Below are 20,477 nucleotides of genomic sequence, written 5' to 3' on the forward strand. Positions count from 1 at the left end.
GCAGAATTATAGTTATTGGTGCTGGCAACAGCAGAATTATAGTTATTGGTGCTGGCAACAGCAGAATTATAGTTATTGGTGCTGGCAACAGCAGAATTATAGTTATTGGCGCTGGCAACAGCAGAATTATAGTTATTGGTGCTGGCAACAGCAGAATTATAGTTATTGGTGCTGGCAACAGCAGAATTATAGTTATTGGTGCTGGCAACAGCAGAATTATAGTTATTGGTGCTGGCAACAGCAGAATTATAGTTATTGGTGCTGGCAACAGCAGAATTATAGTTATTGGTGCTGGCAACAGCAGAATTATAGTTATTGGTACTGGCAACAGCAGAATTATAGTTATTGGTGCTGGCAACAGCAGAATTATAGTTATTGGTGCTGGCAACAGCAGAATTATAGTTATTGGTGCTGGCAACAGCAGAATTATAGTTATTGGTGCTGGCAACAGCAGAATTATAGTTATTGGTGCTGGCAACAGCAGAATTATAGTTATTGGTGCTGGCAACAGCAGAATTATAGTTATTGGTGCTGGCAACAGCAGAATTATAGTTATTGGTACTGGCAACAGCAGAATTATAGTTATTGGTACTGGCAACAGCAGAATTATAGTTATTGGTACTAGCAACAGCAGAATTATAGTTATTGGTGCTAGCAACAGCAGAATTATAGTTATTGGTACTGGCAACAGCAGAATTATAGTTATTGGTGCCGGCAACAGCAGAATTATAGTTATTGGTGCCGGCAACAGCAGAATTATAGTTATTGGTGCCGGCAACAACAGAATTATAGTTATTGGTACCGGCAACAGCAGAATTATAGTTATTGGTGCCGGCAACAGCAGAATTATAGTTATTGGTGCCGGCAACAGCAGAATTATAGTTATTGGTACCGGCAACAGCAGAATTATAGTTATTGGTGCCGGCAACAGCATAATTATAGTTATTGGTGCCGGCAACAGCAGAATTATAGTTATTGGTGCCGGCAACAGCAGAATTATAGTTATTGGTGCCGGCAACAGCAGAATTATAGTTATTGGTGCCGGCAACAGCAGAATTATAGTTATTGGTGCCGGCAACAGCAGAATTATAGTTATTGGTGCCGGCAACAGCAGAATTATAGTTATTGGTGCCGGCAACAGCAGAATTATAGTTATTGGTGCCGGCAACAGCAGAATTATAGTTATTGGTGCCGGCAACAGCAGAATTATAGTTATTGGTGCCGGCAACAGCAGAATTATAGTTATTGGTGCCGGCAACAGCAGAATTATAGTTATTGGTGCCGGCAACAGCAGAATTATAGTTATTGGTGCCGGCAACAGCAGAATTATAGTTATTGGTGCCGGCAACAGCAGAATTATAGTTATTGGTACTGGCAACAGCAGAATTATAGTTATTGGTACTGGCAACAGTAGAATTATAGTTATTGGTACTGGCAACAGCAGAATTATAGTTATTGGTGCCGGCAACAGCAGAATTATAGTTATTGGTACCGGCAACAGCAGAATTATAGTTATTGGTACCGGCAACAGCAGAATTATAGTTATTGGTGCCGGCAACAGCAGAATTATAGTTATTGGTGCCGGCAACAGCAGAATTATAGTTATTGGTGCCGGCAACAGCAGAATTATAGTTATTGGTGCCGGCAACAACAGAATTATAGTTATTGGTGCCGGCAACAACAGAATTATAGTTATTGGTGCCGGCAACAACAGAATTTTAGTTATTGGTGCTGGCAACAGCAGAATTATAGTTATTGGTGCTGGCAACAGCAGAATTATAGTTATTGGTACTGGCAACAGCAGAATTATAGTTATTGGTACTGGCAACAGCAGAATTATAGTTATTGGTACTGGTAACAGTAGAATTATAGTTATTGGTACTGGCAACAGCAGAATTATAGTTATTGGTACTGGCAACAGCAGAATTATAGTTATTGGTGCTGGCAACAGCAGAATTATAGTTATTGGTGCTGGCAACAGCAGAATTATAGTTATTGGTGCTGGCAACAGCAGAATTATAGTTATTGGTGCTGGCAACAGCAGAATTATAGTTATTGGTACTGGCAACAGCAGAATTATAGTTATTGGTACTGGCAACAGCAGAATTATAGTTATTGGTGCTGGCAACAGCAGAATTATAGTTATTGGTACTGGCTACAGCAGAATTATAGTTATTGGTACTGGCAACAGCAGAATTATAGTTATTGGTACTGGCAACAGCAGAATTATAGTTATTGGTGCTGGCAACAGCATAATTATAGTTATTGGTACTGGCAACAGCAGAATTATAGTTATTGGTACTGGCAACAGCAGAATTATAGTTATTGGTGCTGGCAACAGCAGAACTATAGTTATTGGTGCTGGCAACAGCAGAATTATAGTTATTGGTACTGGCAACAGCAGAATTATAGTTATTGGTACTAGCAACAGCAGAATTATAGTTATTGGTGCTGGCAACAGCAGAATTATAGTTATTGGTACTGGCAACAGCAGAATTATAGTTATTGGTACTAGCAACAGCAGAATTATAGTTATTGGTACCGGCAACAGCAGAATTATAGTTATTGGTGCTGGCAACAGCAGAATTATAGTTATTGGTACTAGCAACAGCAGAATTATAGTTATTGGTGCTGGCAACAGCAGAATTATAGTTATTGGTACTGGCAACAGCAGAATTATAGTTATTGGTACTAGCAACAGCAGAATTATAGTTATTGGTGCTGGCAACAGCTGGGTTGTGGATTTGATCCCTACATGTCCCAATTACTGAGCTATGCGTTTCTTCATTGTACCTTTACCTGCCTTCTTTCTCCTCTCTAGAATATTGGGTCCTCTGACCCTCACACGGCCGGAGCAGACAGGAGACAAACCTAGTTTACAATACCACCCTCTCTGTGTGTGCGCGCAGTGTTTTCCATTCGCGCCAGCAGTCGGCTAATCAGCCGATTACACTCATTTTCTGTCGGCTACTTTTTGCACTTCATATTAACTAGGCTACTTTTCATTTAAAAGTTTCCATTTGCTAGCCTGATGTGCCTGTCAGTCTCAAAGCGAATGATGACAAGGTAACGCAGTCTGCTGTCTGTCCCGCCTGCCGGTACAGTGTATGAGTGCTGTGGTTAGTTGCAGTCAGATGTCTTTACATGGAGGGAGAAAGCATGACGCTAGTGAATTCGCACGTCCCATGTAATGTAAATGGTAACGATACCAGACAGTGACGCTAAAGAGAGTGACTCTCGTCAGTCAGTGTAGTATACCGAATCGCATCGGTGAGAGAGCCGTTCATTTCGCTCCCTAACTTGTACAGTGCCTTCGGAAAGTATTCACACCCCTGGACTTTTCCCACATTTTTTGTGTTACAGCCTCAATTTAAAATGGATTAAGTTTAGATGTTTTGCACTGGCCTACACACAATGCCCCATAATGTCAAAGTGGAGTATTTTGGGGGGAGATTTTTACTAATTGATTAAAAATGAAACAGCTGTCAATAATTATTCAACCAGTGTTATGGCTAGCCTATATAAAAGTTCAGGACAAAAAAAGTGCTTAACTTGTCACATAATAAGTTGCATGGACTCACTCTGTGCAATAAGTGTTTAACATGATTTTTGAATGACTACCTCATATCTGTACCCCACATACACAATTATCTGTAAGGTCCCTCAGTTGAGCAGTGAATTTCAAAACACAGATTCAACCACAAAGACCAGGGAGGTTTTCCAATGCCTCACCTAGAAGGGCACCTATTGGTACAGTTGAAGTCAGAAGTTTACATACACCTTAGCCAAATACATTTAAACTCCGTTTTTCACAATTCCTGACATTTAATCCTAGTAATGATTACCTGTTTTAGGTCAGTTAGGATCACCACTTTAATTTAAGAATGTGAAATGTCAGAATAATAGTAGAGAGAATTATTTATTTCAGCTTTTATTTATTTTATCACATTCCCAGTGGGTCAGAAGTTTACATACACTCAATTAGTATTTGGTAGCATTGCCTTTAAATTGTTTAACTTGGGTCAAACGTTTCAGGTAGCCTTCCACAAGCTTCCCACAATAAGTTGGGTGAACTTTGGCCCATTCCTCCTGACAGAGCTGGTGTAACTGAGTCAGGTTTGTAGGCCTCCTTGCTCACACACACTTTTTCAGTTATGCCCACAAATCTTCAATGGGATTGAGGTCAGGGATTTGTGATGGCCACTCCAATACCTTGACTTTGTTGTCCTTAAGCCATTTTGCCACAACTTTGGAAGTATGCTTGGGGTCATTGTCCATTTGGAAGACCCATTTGCAACCAAGCTTTAACTTCCTGACTAATGTCTTGAGATGTTGCTTAAATATATCCACAAAATATTCCTTTCCCCATGATGCTATCTATTTTGGAAGTGCACCAGTCTCTCCTGCAGCAAAGCACCCCCACAGCATGATGCTGCCATCCCCGTGCTTCACGGTTGGGATGGTGTTCTTCGGCTTGCAAGCCGCCCCCTTTTTCCTCCAAACATAACGATGGTTATTATGTGCAGTTGCAAACCGTAGTCTGGCTTTTTTATGGCGTTTTGTAGCAGTGGCTTCTTCCTTGCTGAGCGGCCTTTCAGGTTGTGTCGATATAGGACTCGTTTTACTGTGGATATAGATATTTTGTACCCATTTCCTCCAGAATCTTCACAAAGTCCTTTGCTGTTGTTCTGGTATTGATTTTCACTTATCGCACCAAAGTACGTTCATCTCTAGGAGACAGAACGCGTCTCCTTCCTGAGCGGTATGACGGCTGCGTGGTCCCATGGTGTTTATACTTGCGTACTATTGTTTGTACAGATGAACGTGGTACCTTCATGTAACCGGTGTGAAATGGCTAGCTAGTTAGCGGGGTGCGTGCTAATAGCGTTTCAATTGGTGACGTCACTTGCTCTGAGACCTTGAAGTAGTTGTTTCCCTTGCTCTGCAAGGGCCGCGGCTTTTGTGGAGCGATGGGTAACGATGCTTCGAGGGTGGCTGTTGTCGATGTGTGCAGAGGGTCCCTGGTTCGAGCCCAGGTAGGGGCGAGGAGAGGGACGGAAGCTATACTGTTACATTGATGCTGTTGACCCGGATTACTGGTTACTGCGGAAAAGGAGGTCAAAAGGGGGGTGAATGTAACCGGTGTGAAATGGCTAGCTAGTTAGCAGGGTGTGCGCTAATAGCGGTTCAATCGGTGATGTCACTCGCTCTGAGACCTTGAAGTTGTTGTTTCCCTTGCTCTGCAAGGGCCGCGGCTTTTGTGGAGCGATGGGTAACGATGCTTCGAGGGTGGCTGTTGTCGATGTGTGCAGAGGGTCCCTGGTTCAAGTCCAGGTAAGGGCGAGGAGAGTGACAGAAGCTACAATGTTACATTCAGGCGTTTGGAAATTGCTCCCAAGGATGAACCAGACTTGTGGAGGTCTACAATTGCTTTTCTGAGGTCTTGGCTGATTTCTTTTGATTTTCCCATGATGTCAAGCAAAGATGCACTGAGTTTGAAGGTAGGCCTTAAAATACATCCACAGGTACACCTCAATTGACTCAAATGATGTCAATTAGCCTATCAGAAGCTTTTAAAGCCATGACATCATTCTCTGGAATTTTCCAAGCTGTTTAAAGGCACAGTCAAGTTAGTGTATGTAAACTTCTGACCCACTGGAATTGTGATACAGTGAATTATAAGTGAAATAATCCGTCTGTAAACCATTGTTGGAAAAATTACTTGTGTCATGCACAAAGTAGATGTCCTAACCGACTTGCCAAAACTATAGTTTGTTAACAAGAAATTTGTGGAGTGGTTGAAAAACGAGCTTTAAATGACTCCAATCTAAGTGTATACAAACTTCCGACTTCAACTGTAGATGGGTAAAAGTTTAAAAAAGCAGACATTGAATATCCCTTTGAGCATGGTGAAGTTAATAATTACACTTTGGATGATGTATCAATACACCCACTCACTAAAAAGACACAGACGTCCTTCCTAACTCAGTTGTCGGAGAGGAAGGAAACCGCTCAGGGTTTTCACAATGAGGCCAATGGTGACTTTAAAGCAGGTACAGAGTTTAATGGCTGTGATAGCAGAAAAATGAGGATGGATCAACAACATTGTAGTTACTCCACAATACTAACCTAATTGATAGAGTGAAAAAAGGAAGCCTGTACAGAATAAAACATATTTCAAAACATGCATCCTGTTTGTAACAAGGAACTAAAGTAATACTGAAAATAAAGCTATTCACTTTTTGTCCTGAATACAAAGTGTATTGGATTTGCCCCAAACATTACAACACATTACCGAGTACCATTCTCCATATTTTCTTGCACAGTCTTGGCTGCATCATGTTATGGGTATACATGTAATTGTTAAGGACTGGGAACTTTTTCAGAATAAAAAATAAACGTAAATGGAGCTAAGCACAGGAAAAATCCTAAAGGAAAACCTGATTCAGTCTGCTTTCCACTAGACACTGGGGGGTGAATTCACCCTTCAGCAGGACAATAACCTAAAACACAAGGCCAAATATACACTGGAGTTGCTTAGAAGACAGTGAATGTTCCTGAGTGGTCGAGTTACAGTTTTGACATAAAGCTACTTGAAAATCTATGGCAAGACCTGAAAATGGTTGATCAACAACCAATTTCACAGAGCTTGAAGAATTTTGGAAAGAATATTGTGCAAATGTTTCACAATCCAGGTGTGGAAAGCTCTTAGAGATTTACCCAGAAAGACTCAGATGCAAACGCTGCCAAAGCTGCTTCAACAAAGTATTGACGCAGGGGTGTGAATACTTATGTAAATGAGATATTTCTATATTTCATTTTCAATAAATTAGCAAAAATGGCAACAAAAATATTATCTGTTTTCACTTTGTCATTATGGGGTATTATGTGTAGATGCGTGAGAGGAAAAAAATCTGTTTAATCCATTTTGAATTCAGGCTGGAACACAAACTATTGTGGAATAAGTCTAGGGGTATGAATACTTTCTGAAGACACTGTATAGGCTACAGTAGGCCTAAGCTGTTTGATTATCTTCAGATAAATGATGAAAACATTCAATGAAGATGGTGAATCACTGCAGGAACAACAGGTAGTGGTGAGCCTCATTCTGATCCACATATGATAACTAGGGCCCTCATGGAATCCAGGCATTAAAACAAAATTCAACAATATTAAAAAATGTATTGACCTTAGTAGGGAATCAACTAAATAAATATTAAATTCATAATATGCCCAAGTTTATCTTAAGACATGAACAGAAGGCATCAGTGATTCCTATTTCCTGCAACTTTCTGAAGAGGGAAAGAGAATGCTCCGGTCTGTGAGTGTGCGGTGCGTGCATCTACAACTTTGCATAGTCTTTAGTGATGCTGTTAATGAGAACAGTCTTCTGGTAGATGGAAAGGCTTTTCCAAAAACCTTCTCAATTAAATGTTAACTACAAAGTAGCCTATGCCTACCTGGCAGAATGATGACATGATTATTTGCATCAATCCAGTGGGTATTTGTTTCGCAAACTCCCATTACATGTACAGCTAAACAACAGCCTCTTCCTAGGTGTGCACTTAAATTAAAGGGTAACTACACCCAAAAATCTACATTTCTCTCTACACAATATCACAACAAATGTTTCCAATCTGGGAGGTAAACTCGATAAAGTATTTCATAATTTCGCTGTGCATTTCAAATGGAATCATGGTATTAGAATGTACGAGAGGCCACCAGAATAAAGCTCAGTAGGCAAAAAAAAAAAAAAAAATGGAACCCTTGGGGGCAAGCACCCCCGAACCAGGGGCGCCTGGCTGGCTACCTTTTCTATTTGGCTGGCTAATCTATGTACTTGTGGGAAACACTGGTGTGTGTGTGTGTTGCTTATGCAGCGGAGGACCTTCTGAACTAACCGTTTATTGGTTAGAGACACAAAAAGAAGAGTGTTCCCTAGACCTCTGTACGCATAAATAAAAGCACACACACCCTCAGGGAAAACCTCTGATTTGACACACCCTTTGACACTTAGACTAAAAGGCATTAGCAATGCACACAGACATTTCAGTTTTTATGGAAAGACTTAATTTGTGCAGCGGTGAATGCATCCTAAGTATGGATAGTCATGTCTGCAGACAGATGGAAATACACTGCCGGTCTGTCTAACACAATCTTTCTATATGTTTCTAATATATCCACACACTCCTTCTTCTGGTGTGTGGATGGATGTGATAGTAGTAACCCTGAGGACTCGGACACTTCAGGGTATCAGTCATTCACACCACACCGACACACACCACTCTCTGTTCATTCTGAATACAGCAGCTGGCCTAGTGGGGGGGATGGGCAACTAATCTCTCTTTCTCACACACCCAGACTCTCTGCCCTCATCTGAATTATCCTCCTCACATTGTTGGTCAAATACAATAACATCAACAACAAAGAAGTATTATTTTCTTTGTTGGGTAGGGTCTTGTTATTCTAGGCTGTTGTCATTCATTTCTTTATTATAATTATGCTAAACTCAAATTGCATCCCTCTATTTGGGCTGTTTTGATCAGGCAGTGATACGTCTTTATCTCTCAGCTCTCACCATTTCCCTGGCCTAGCTGTCTCGAGCTTGGGTTGCGTTGTTTCACTATATTGGATCATTCCAATACATTGGTATCACTCCGCGGCGGAGGGATACATCCGAGGTGAGGATTTACAGATTTACTCCCCGTTTACACCTGTGTCACGGCTGGGGTCTGCCCCTATATATAGACCCCATGGCCGCGACACACGTTCTCTTTCATTTTCTCGGCAGACGTCCGTATGGTTTGAGGTACAAACTTTCTGAAGTTCGCTTGGTAAGTGTAATATCTTGCGTGGAAGTATTATCACTGGCTGTTTGCAGCCTGGAGCAGCTGGCCACATGGCCAGCCCCTAGAGTGCTCCACCCGCTGCGTGCGGTTGATCTGTATCTTCCGCCCGTGGTTTGTCGTGCTTGTGTTTTGTTAGCTCTACACTACGACTCTGTGTGCATCCATTAATATATTGGTGGCTCTTGCTGCCACAAACTGTATTTACCTTACACAACTTGCCGACTGGCTTGTTTTGTGTGTGTTGTGAATTGCTTTAACATGCTGTCCCCGCGCTATAGGCGCAGGTTCTCTGCTAACTACCATACACGGGTTCTCTGCTAATTACCCTACACGGTTTTCTTGTTCTTTCTCCTGCAGAATGTAAGAGTATGGTGGTGGGCTGCCACTACGTTGAGAGATTAACTTTGGAGTTCCTTAACGGAGTTAGTCCATCATTTTTTGTTTTCTGCTTGGATATTAAACCATCTAGGTAAAAATCGCAGTTGGCAAAACACAAAAACAAAAAAACACATAAATCAAATCCATTACCTGGTTGCTGTTTTTTTGTCTGCCTGTTTTCCCCACATGGGTCTTCCCCTGTGTTTGCAGTGGTACTGGGTAATTTATCCCTCACCGGGTTCCTGTTCCTCCAAGCTGGTCACGACATGGCTCTCCCAGGGAGTCGGACGCCTGCTCCGTGGCCTTGGTGGCTTGGCTGAGCTTATGGCTTCCCTTTGTGACAGGTGTGATGGTGCCATCCCCCCTGGGGATCCGCATACCTTGTGCATGCACTGCCTGAGTTTGAGCCATACTGGATGCCTGTTTTGTGTGGTGTTTGGACGCCTGCACCTGGCGCGATTGGAGGCCATGCGCAAGTGGGTCGGTCAGGCTGGGGCTTAGGCTGGGGATGAGCTCCCTCCCTCAGGAGTGGTGCGGCAGCGAGCTGTTAGTCCCCTCTACTGGGCCCAGCACCCCTCCAAAGAAGCGTGGCCAGGGCCACCGCAGGCAGAGCCCATCTCCTGCCAGTCCTGGAATGGGGCATGAGCCAGACCGCTGGGACCACCTTGAACGGAGGGCGCATGCCCTGCGTCAGGAGGTTGATAGCTTCGATGGCAATGACAGCTGTTCCCTGTTGGCCAGTGATAGGCTGTTCCTGGGGGACGATGCTGGCACTGTTCACCACGTGAGCGGGGCTACCAGGCTGACAGGCCATCACAAGCCGCCAGCGGGGCTTCATCACCCCCAGCGGCTCGAGAGGCTATGAGAGGCCTACTCACTTGGGTAGCCACTGCACTGGACATCAACTGGTGAACAGTGAGGACTCTCCATTTGTCCCTACCTCTGCTGAGTTCCGCGAGGCCTTGCAGGAGAGCTGGGCCTCTGCCAGGGCGGAACTCGTGACTGAAGGCGGGACTCCTCCCCCCCAGAGGTACAATGCACGTAGGACCTTGGAGCTCCTCCGGGAAGTGATGGGAGGTGTCTCGTCTGCTTTCCCTGCTCCAGAGGGATGTGGCCCGTGCCAACGGACGGGCCATGGTGCAGGTGGTTACCTCCTGGAACCATGTCTAGGCTGGCCCAATCCCGTCTGCCAGCTGCTCTCCAGAGCACATTTGCCACTCACCCCATCACCCCAGGGCTGATGTTGGCCCAAGGGTTGATGACATTCTAGAGCAGACCGATAAGGTTCGTAGGGACCGGGACACCCTGAGACGGTTCATGTCGCCTCCTCACGCCCCGGGTCCAAGGCCGTCCCCACCCACCTGCACCCGAACGACGGTGGGGTCCTTCTCCTGACGCATTGCCTCGTGCTAAGGGACGACAGCGGGGAGGGGCACAGCGTGAGGTGAAGCAACAGCATATTTTCCCACACGAGTCTTCCTCGGTTTTTGCAGAGGTACTGGGTAATTTATTCTATTCCTCTAAGCGGGTCACAACATAAGCTCTCCCAGGGCTTCGGACCCCTGCTCCGTGGCCTTGTTTGCTTGGCTGAGCTTATGGCTTCCCTTTGTGACGGTGTCAACCGTCACCACCATAGGGACGTGCCTGGGGGACCCATGCACTCGAGGCCCTTCTTTGGACACTGTGTTAACTAACCTCCAGACAAGCTTCAATGCCATACAACTCTCCTTCCGTGGCCTCCAACTGCAAGTAAAACATAATGCATGCTCTTCAACCGATCGCAGCCCGCACCTGCCCGCCCGTCTAGCATCACTACTCTGGATGGTTCGGACTTAGAATATGTGGACAACTACAAATACCTTGGTGTCTGGTTAGACTATAAACTCTCCTTCCAGACTCACATTAAGCATCTACAATCCAAAATTAAATCTAGAATCTGCTTCCTATTTTGCAACATACCCTTGTAAAACTGACTATCCTACCGATCCTTGACTTCGGCGATGCCATTTACAAAATAGCCTCCAACACTCTACTCAGCAAACTGGATGCAGTCTATCACAGTGCCATCCGTTTTGTCACCAAAACCCCATATACTACCCACCACTGTGACCTGTATGCTCTCGTTGGCTGGCCCTCGCTTCATATTCGTCACCAAACCTACTGGCTCCAGGTCATCTATAAGTCTTTGCTAGGTAAAGCCCCGCCTTATCTCAGCTCACTGGTCACCATAGCAGCACCCACCCGTAGCACACGCTCCAGCAGGTATATTTCACTGGACACCCCCAAAGCCAATTCCTACTTTGGCCACCTTTCCTTACAGTTCTCTGCTGCCAATGACTGGAACAAATTGCAAAAACCACTGAAGCATGAGACTCATATCTCCCTCATTAACTTTAAGCATCAGCTGTCAGAACAGCTTACAGATCATTGCACCTGTACATAACCCATCTGTAAATAGCCCACCCAACTACCTCATCCCCATATTATTACTATTTTTGCTCCTTTGCACCCCAGTATCTCTACTTGCACATTCATCTTCTGCACATCTATCACTCCAGTGTTTAACTGCTAAATTGTAATTATTTCGCCACTATGGCCTATTTACTGCCTTACCTCCCTAATCTTACTTCATTTGCACACACTGTATATAGACTTTTCTATTGTGTTATTGACTGTACGTTTGTTTATTCCATGTGTAACTGTGGTGTTTATGTCGCACTGCTTTGCTTTATCTTGGCCAGGTCGCAGTTGTAAATGAGAACTTGTTCTCAACTGGCCTACCTGGTTAAATAAAAAGTGAAATAAAATTAAAATACATTTAAAAAAAGAGGAGAGGCGGGCCCTGGTAGGTCCCCTGACATACACTTACCCGGCCTCGGCCGCTTGTCCCGGTCTCAAAGGGCAAAGTGGAAGGAGTGTTTGGAGTCCCCATGGGGGTTGTCCTCAATGCTCGAGGGGTACTGACTCCAATCCCGGTGCCGACCTCCATTCTTTAGGGGCCTTCGTGTCACCGCGGTGGCCGACCCTCTAAAGAAAACCCTGCGGCTGGAGATTTCCTCACTCTTGGACAAGGGTGTTGTCCGCAGGATTGAGACATCAGAATGGCTAGGCGGGTTCTACACCACTATTTTGTGGTCCCAAAAAGAGATGGAGGGTTTTGACCGATTCTGGACCTCTGCAACCTCAATGGGTACTTGAAGGTACTGAGATTCCACATGAGGTCCCCAGCCTGCGTGTTGCAGGCCATGTCCAGGGACCAGTGGTTTGTGACGCTGGACCTGATGGATGCGTACTTCCATGTTCCTGTTTACCCAGCTCATTGGGAGTACCTCCGATTCGCTTTCGAAGGGAGGGCTTACGAATTCATGATTCTCCCCTTTGGCCTCTCCTTGGCACCCCACACTTTCACAACTTCTCACGTACCGAAGATTGTTAATCCTTAATTACCTGGACGATTGGCTGATTGTGCCCCGACCAGGACCCAGATCCTGTCAGACAGAGGCGTGCTCCTGACCCACATCGGTGGGCTGGGCATTACTGTAAACAACAAGAGTCGTCCGATGCCCACCCAGAGGATGGCCTTCATTGGTATGGAACTGGACTCAGTCCTCATGAGAGCAAGACTGCCCACCAGAAGGGTTCAGGCGATCTTAACTTGCCTTGATTACTTCGGCAGGGGCGGGTGGTATCCGCCCTAACCTGCCAACGCCTGTTGGGCTTGCTGACGGCGGCCTTGTTGTTGATTCCCCTGGGCCTGCTCCATCTCCGGCCTCTTCAACGGTGGTTCAACTCCCACCAGCTGCACCCAAAGCCTCACCGTCACTGCCAGCTGCGGGTGACCGCACAGTGCCTCAGGGTATTGTTGAGGTGGCGCTGTCACTCCTTTCTCTCAGATGGGGTGGCGATGCTAAGGATGTGCCGCCGGGAGCTGGGGGGGGGGGTGATCAAGGGCAGGTTGGCCAGCGGCTGTTGGCTACCCCTTGGAGCGGCGGGCACACATCAATACACTACAGCTCCGAGCTGTACTGCTGGTCCAGCAGTCTTTCCTTCCACATCTGAATGGAAGACATGTCCTGTTGAGAATGGACAACACCACAGTGGTGGCTTCCATCAACCATCAGGGTGGACTGAGGTCCCACTGCCTCCATATTATGACACGGAATCTCCTTCTCTGGGCTCAGGGACGTCTAGTGTCTCTACGCGTAGCACACGTACCTGGCATCCTAAATGTGTCAGTGATCCTCTCGAAGGAGGGCCCGCCACCTTGGGACTGGAGCCTACATCCCCAGGTGGTGCAGCACCTGTGGGACAAGTTCGGGAGGGTGCAGGTGGACCTGTTAGCCTCTCTGGACAATGCACTCTGCCCCCTGTGGTACTCCATGTTGGAGCCACCAGGGCCTCTGGGCTTGAAAGCTCTGGCTCACGATTGGCCGGGCCTTGAGCTTATGCATTCCCCCCTTTTCCCCTGATCCAGGCTGTGCTGGACAGGACCAGGATGGCAGAGCATCGTCTGCTTCTGGTGGCCCCATACTGGCCCAGACGACCCTAGTTCAGCCTTCTCCTGTCCCTGTTGTCTGGGACACCTTGGCAACTTCCCCTGAGACCGGACCTGCTGTTTGAGGTTGGGGGAACTCTGTGGCATACGAGGCCGCACCGCCTCAGTCTGTGGGCTTGGCCACTGAACGGCACCAATGGACTATGTTAGGACTACAGGAGGGTGTAATGAACACCATACAGAGCACAAAGGCGCTGGTTACAACCGCGGCATACCAGTTGCGCTGGCGGTTGTCCTGCTCTTGGTGCACTGGTATTGAGGTTGTGCCCGAGTCATGCGGGGTGCAGTATGTCCTCCAATACCTGCAGTCTCGCTTGGATGAGGGCTTGGCGGCCTCTACACTGAGAGGGTCTTTGGCCGCTATTTCTGTCTGCCATGCGGGGTGGGGCGCCATCCCTTGGTCTCCAGGTTTATGTAGGGGGTTCGTTGCCTGCGTCCAGCTAGGACCCGCTCAACAGCAAGCTGGGATCTGGATGTGGTCTTGGCAGCTTTGGCAAAGCCACCTTCCGAACAGTTGGAGTCTGCCTCCCTGAAACACCTCTCTAGGAAGGTGTTTTTTTTGTTGTACCGATTACTTCCATGAAGAGGGTGGGTGAGCTCCATGCTCTTTCGGTAAGTTCTGAGTGCTACCGGATGGACCCTGTATATCTCTCCACCCCAGTTCTTCATTCCTCCCGAAGGTTCTGTCAGACAGGCATGTGAACATCCCTTTTTATCCTGTCTCCTTACAACCCTCCCGGCAGTGGCGGGGGAGTCTAGACCTCCCTCCGGCATGCTGTGCACTGTGAGGACACTGGCTACCTATGTGGAGCGGACACAGTCAGTGAGAACAACAGACCAGCTCTTTGTCTCACGATTACGACAGCATACCGCCTGGCTGGCAGGCCAGTGCTGGGATCTGTGGTGGCACATTCAACACGAGGTGTGGCTGCGTCCTTGGCTCTACTGACAGGAGTGCCCCTCGCTGATATCTGTGCTGCGGCCAGCTGGGCTTCCTCTTGCACCATTGTTAGGTACTATCGGTTAAATATGGCACCTACCTCTGCGGTTGGTTCAGCGGTCCTGGGCGTCGCCTCCCCGTTCTGGGACTGTGCCGGGACCCCCTTCCATATTGACGGCCCCTGTGTTTCGGTCCCGCGCTGGGACTTTGCCGCTGGCTGGCCAGGTCCCTCTAGCACCGTCTAATCTGGTACGGGTATACCAATATATTGGAGTGATCCAATATAGTGAAACATAACGAAGGTTACGTATGTAACCACGGTTATGTGAGCTACATGGATCACTCCAATCCTCTACGGTGCTAGAGGCGCCTCAAAAATTATGTAGAGAACGTGTGTCGTGGCCATGGGGTCTATATATAAGGGCGGACCCCAGCCGTGACACAGGTGTACACAGGAGTAAATCTGTAAATCCTCACCTCAAATGTATCCCTCCGCCGCGGAGTGATACCAATATATTGGAGTGATCCATATAAATGTACATAAGTAACCTTCGTTCAGCTGGATGCAAAGTTTGTAGTTCAGCTAGGAATATGCGATGTAAAACAAACATGCATGGCTGACTTGTAGAATACGGAATAACGTCAGCTCTATTTGTGATATTTTTATCTACCTTTGCATACTGAACATGGTCATGGTCAAAAAGGGGGACAAAAATCTCTAAACAAATCGCGGTGACGTAAGCGGGGCCCGTGACGTCACCACTGGTATCAGCATCATTCCTCTCTCCTCCGTAACCAAACCGAATCCCAGCCTCGAGATCAAATAAACGGCCTTTATAAAACACAATAACAAACATCACTGTGCGACTGCCTGTTGACAAAATAACATGATTTATGTAGGTCAAAAAACACCATTCTCCATCTTAGCCAGTGCGATGCTAAATGTATACCAAAATAAAAATCGTATTTTTAAAAGTGCATCAACCCAGACCTGACATTAAGCCGAATAATAAAATATTTAAATTGACGGTCATTCTGAGCGGGGGGCTATGAAGGGCAGAGAGAGGCCGAATCGCAGAACCCATAGCCTCGGCGCTTTGTCAGCTGAGCTGCTTCTGCTGCACCCATTTTAACACAGCAGAGAGCTAAATATAGAAGACGCCTTCACTCAGTCATAGGCTACTGCATGTCAACCTATATGTACTGTGTATTGCCCCAGGCTGTAGGACGCTGCTTTAAACGCTTTTCATACGTTCCAAAAACCACGCACTGGTTTGATAACCACCCCGGTGCGTTGTTCGAGGCTTTGTGACCTGTCAATCTCGATGTTTGGTTTAAAGACTTCCCTCTCATTCATTCCCGCCATCAACGAATGAATGATTATAAACAAGCTCTTTGCTTTGTTCTCATTTAAGAAAGCGCTGCAGAAACGCTATAAACGCACAAGGCAAATACCGATTACGTTGGTTATATTACCTTTGTGTACAGCTCTGACGCTGCCATACTGGTGGAGCTGTCGTGTCCTTTTTCCATGAATCTCAGCAGCTAGATTTGAACATCAGTAGTTCGCCGCTCCGTTTTTTCCTCGCAGTTAATAAAAGTCCCTCCAGGTTTTAGGTTACTCTCTTTTTAGTGTACAACACCTAGCGCCATCATACCTAGAAAACCTCAATATTTTGGCATCTCTCGGAGCATTATGGGAATTGATGATGGATAAAATGATTCAGTGAAACGCGGTTGTTGCCATGGGCTCGGAAACATGGCTAAACAGCGCTCCGCTGTGGCCAAGAGGCGACATCGCTTTAGTTCTGCTGGTTAGAACCATGGTTAGAAGCCTGCTAGTCAGATATTAGTCAGATTCCGTTGCAAAACGTTTAGTCTGTTTACTATAGGAGCCAAACGGAAGCAAACAGAACGAAACGGGGAGGAACCTACCTGAATTTGTTCAACAGAAACTCATGTTCGATGCCAAACGTTTTCCGTTTGGATTGCAACAGACTAAACGTTTTGCAACAGAATCCGACTAATGAATACAGCCCTGGTTGCCATGTGCCATAGGCCTGATAATTTAGCCCTCTTCATCCCAGATGGGACATAAAGATGCAACAATCCTATTCCACTAGGGTCTGTCAGTCTTTGGCCAGAGCTTGTGTGTCTTAAGTGGGAGATAAATCCAGATTATTTATATACATTTTGATCAAGATTTATCTTGGTGGTGCTTCGGCTCTGCTGGTGTTATCCCCCATCTAATACTAACTGGCCTCCACATTTGCATACATAATTCCTTTGTATACAATCCTTCATAGATGATTGTATGATCTGTCAATGCATGGAGTCAGTCATCAAACACCCAACAGCCATTTGTGCAAAACTATTTTATTTACAAAACAAAATGGCACAAAGTGACAGGGGGGGGGGGTTGTGGATGGGGGCAGTCATATACACACACACCTTAACTATTCAGTCCTTCAGCTTCAGACCCTTGATGACTACACCCACTAGTGGACTGGCCTGTGCATATATACAGTAGAGCACTATATAGGGAATAGGGTGTGATTGAGATCTGTAAAGATATGCTGGCCAAAGAGGGTAGGTGTGTATGTGAGAGAGAAAGAAGGAGAGTGGGAGTGAGTGTGTGTATGTGAGAGTTGGGGTGTAGAGGAGTGTGTCTGTGTGTGAGAGATGAATGAGGGTGTGTGAGGCCAAAGAATTTGGAGCTAAATGAAGATGTCTTTAGAACCCCCGTCACATCATCCAGCTGTTACATCTACATTCACCAGTGGAGGCTGCTAAGGACAGGACGGCTCATAATGGATGGAACAGAGTAGATGGAATGGCATCAAACACATGAAAACCATGTGTTTGATACCATTCCACTCCAGCCCTTACCACGAGCACATCCTCCCCAATTAAAGGGTCCACCAACAACCTGTGACATTCACCCCTCCCTTTGGTCTGAAACCAGAGGTTACAAATTGGGTCCAGAGTTTTTCCTGGTCAGGAGGTTTTATGGGGACATACATGTTGGTGCTTTTCCATTGAGACTTACACTAGTGGGTCATCAGTGTTTTAATGTAAGCTCTAGTGTTATCAGGAGGTTGATGATAAAGACTTGGGGCAGGCAGAATCAACAACCTCTACATCATTCAAGACAGTAGCTTTGTGAGAAGGTGTTAAAGTTCATAGTTAGCCATTATTATGGAAATGAGGTTGATAAGTACCCAGGGCCTGGCTCCAAGTCAGAACAGGTCCACTGGAGCCATGGCCCAGTGAGACACGAGTGCCGATACGGGTAGACGGAAACAGAAAAGTCTGAGTATTTTGGTAAAACACTGAGGTAAATCCTCATTGGAAACTCCCCAATAGTGCACTACGTTTGACTAGAGCCCTATGTGGCAGTAACGTAGTGCACTACACAGAAAGAAGGGTATGATTGGAGATTCCCTATATAATGCACTACTTCTCACCACCAGAGCCCCTTGGACCCTGTTCAAAAGTGGTGCACTATGTAATGAATAGGTTGTCATTTGGGACATACATTCTGCCTTTAAACAGAACAACAGCAGTGAGAGGTTCTGGTCAGTCATTATCAAGGTTATATTCAATCACTCAAGCACATTACAGCATCATTTAGACGACAACATAACACCAACAACGTGTTTGGTAAATCATAATATTCTACGTTAAAACATTCTAAAAGGCTGATTTCAGCCTCACTCCTCTCCAACACAACTAGAAATATTTACACAATCAGCTAACAGGACTGGAGACGACATTCAACCCTCTAGACCAGAGAACGCCTGCCTGTCCCAAATGGATCACTATGCCCTATGTAGTGTAACCGTTTTGGGCCAGATGCTCATAGGGCAGCCACATAGGGCTCTGGTTGATAGTAGTGTACTGCATAGGGAATAGTGTGCCATTTCAGAATCTCTGTGGCTCCAGTCTGGGCCCTCCTCCCTTCTATGTTACAGACTCTCCAGGTGTACATCCAAAATGGCACTCTATTCCCTAAATACACTGAGTGTACAAAACATTATGAACACCTGCTCTTTCCATGATAGCCTGATCAGGTGAAAGCTATGATCCCTTATTGATGTCACTTGTTAAATCCAATTCAATCAGTGTAGATGAAGGGGAGGAGACAGGTTAAAGAAGGATTGTGAAGCCTTGAGACAGATTGTGTATGTGTGCCATTCAGAGGGTGACATATTTAGGTGCCTTTGATCGGGATATGGTAGTAGGTGCCAGTTTGAGTGCGTCAAGAACTGCAACACTGCTGGATTTGTCACGTTCAACAGTTTCCTGTGTGTTGCAATAATGGTCCACCACCCAAAAGATATCCAGCCAACTTGACAACTGTGAGAAGCATTGGAGTCAACATGAGCCAGCATCCCTGTGGAACGCTTTCGACACCTTGTAGAGTCCATGCCCCAACGAATTGAGGCTGTTCGGAGGGCAAAAGGGGGTGCAACTCAATATTAGGAATGGTGTTCCTAATGTTTTGTACACTGTACTTTTGACCAGGGCCCACAGGGCTATATAGGGTGTCATCTATAGGATAGGGTGTCATCTGGGACACAGAGTTCTGGTCATCTTTAAAGTCTCCTCCTGTAGTGGAGTCATCTCAGTCCTCCCTCTCTCTCCCTTCTACACATCCTCATCCTTGCTTTCAGTGTATTTTTACATGAGAATAGAAAATAAACAAGAACAGAGAGGAGAGGAGAGGAAGAGCAGGAAGAAGAAGGAGCCATAACAGAGTGGAAGGTGAGGGGAAGCAGAGAGGACTGGGTGAAGAGGATGAGGGACAGAACCAGGGACAGGCAGTTAGGGGTGTGTGCCAGTTTGCTGGCCACCAGGGAAGGGTCTCTCTGGGGCAGAAGTAGATGGGGGGAGGTAGTGAGACAGGAACAGGTGTAGTAGGGTGATTGTTAGGAGTATTGACAGGGTTAGAGACAGGACAGTGTGTGTATCAGCCGGCCAGTTTGCTGGCCACCAGGGAAGGTTTCCTCTGCGGCAGGTCCTGAGGTGTAGGGATATGGTCTCCTGTGATCTCTCCTCCTCCGCTCTTCTCTGACGTGGCTGCAGGAAGCTGCTTGTTCTTCACCTTGGCCTTGGCCATGTTGTAGTCCCCAGAGTCAAAATACTTTTGCTGCAGAGAGAATGTTAAACTTAAAACAAGCTGCAACTTAAAAAAAAAAGACAGTCTAATTGATGCTGAGAGAGAGAGACAACTGTGGGCTTGTGGGGATAGGTTAGGAGAAAAGGTAGGGCTGTAGGTAGGGCAGTAGGTAGGGCAGTAGGTAGGGCTGTGGACTCACCCCCTTGGTCAGGCGTTTGCGTAGCAGGTCGGAGCCTCCAGGTTTGTGCCCCAGGTTTGGGTAGCGAGCCTTCAACTTGGCCTCCTCAACCTTCTCTGGACTGATCACCTTGTCGTCCATCTCCTGAAACACAAACAACAATTGAAAGCTTTTCTGTGGCGCAGCTGGCTAAAGGCATTGTCAAGCGGGCGTTCACGTGTTTGCGAGGCATTGTGCCCAGGGTTTGAGCCGTTGTACGGACAGCGTACCCAAAGCTATGCTAAGCAAGCACACTGTGGTCTGTCACATCAGCTCCTGAAAACACCTGCACAACACATATGCCACCCACATGGACAACACATGCAAACTCATGGACCACCCACATGGACAGCACATGCAAACTCATGGACCACCCACATGGACAACACATGCAAACTCATGGACCACCCACATGG

The 20,477-nt window shown here is 46.3% G+C and overlaps 2 protein-coding genes across 11 annotated transcripts in view; both read right to left on the bottom strand.

The window, feature by feature from the left end:
- Window positions 1–16,482, bottom strand: part of LOC129853433 (unconventional myosin-Va-like) — a 107,236-nt gene extending 90,754 nt beyond the window's left edge. For all 10 annotated transcript variants that reach the window (XM_055919468.1, XM_055919471.1, XM_055919470.1 and 7 more), the window contains exon 1: window positions 16,199–16,482. In XM_055919468.1, the coding sequence (XP_055775443.1) occupies window positions 16,199–16,255 (57 nt within the window). In that variant the 5' untranslated portion in view covers window positions 16,256–16,482. The remainder of the gene's footprint in view (window positions 1–16,198) is intronic.
- A 598-nt stretch (window positions 16,483–17,080) lies between these two features.
- Window positions 17,081–20,452, bottom strand: LOC129853437 (cAMP-regulated phosphoprotein 19-like). Its single transcript, XM_055919479.1, has 2 exons — window positions 20,044–20,452; window positions 17,081–19,874 (listed from the first exon to the last, which is right to left on the bottom strand). Exons 1-2 carry the CDS (start codon window positions 20,161–20,163, stop codon window positions 19,695–19,697), a joined length of 300 nt encoding a protein of 99 aa, XP_055775454.1. The 5' UTR covers window positions 20,164–20,452; the 3' UTR covers window positions 17,081–19,694.
- Window positions 20,453–20,477: the final 25 nt, after the last annotated feature.

The sequence above is a fragment of the Salvelinus fontinalis genome, chromosome 4 (genome assembly GCF_029448725.1).
Source record: "Salvelinus fontinalis isolate EN_2023a chromosome 4, ASM2944872v1, whole genome shotgun sequence".
In the NCBI taxonomy this organism is placed as follows: Eukaryota; Metazoa; Chordata; class Actinopteri; order Salmoniformes; family Salmonidae; genus Salvelinus; species Salvelinus fontinalis.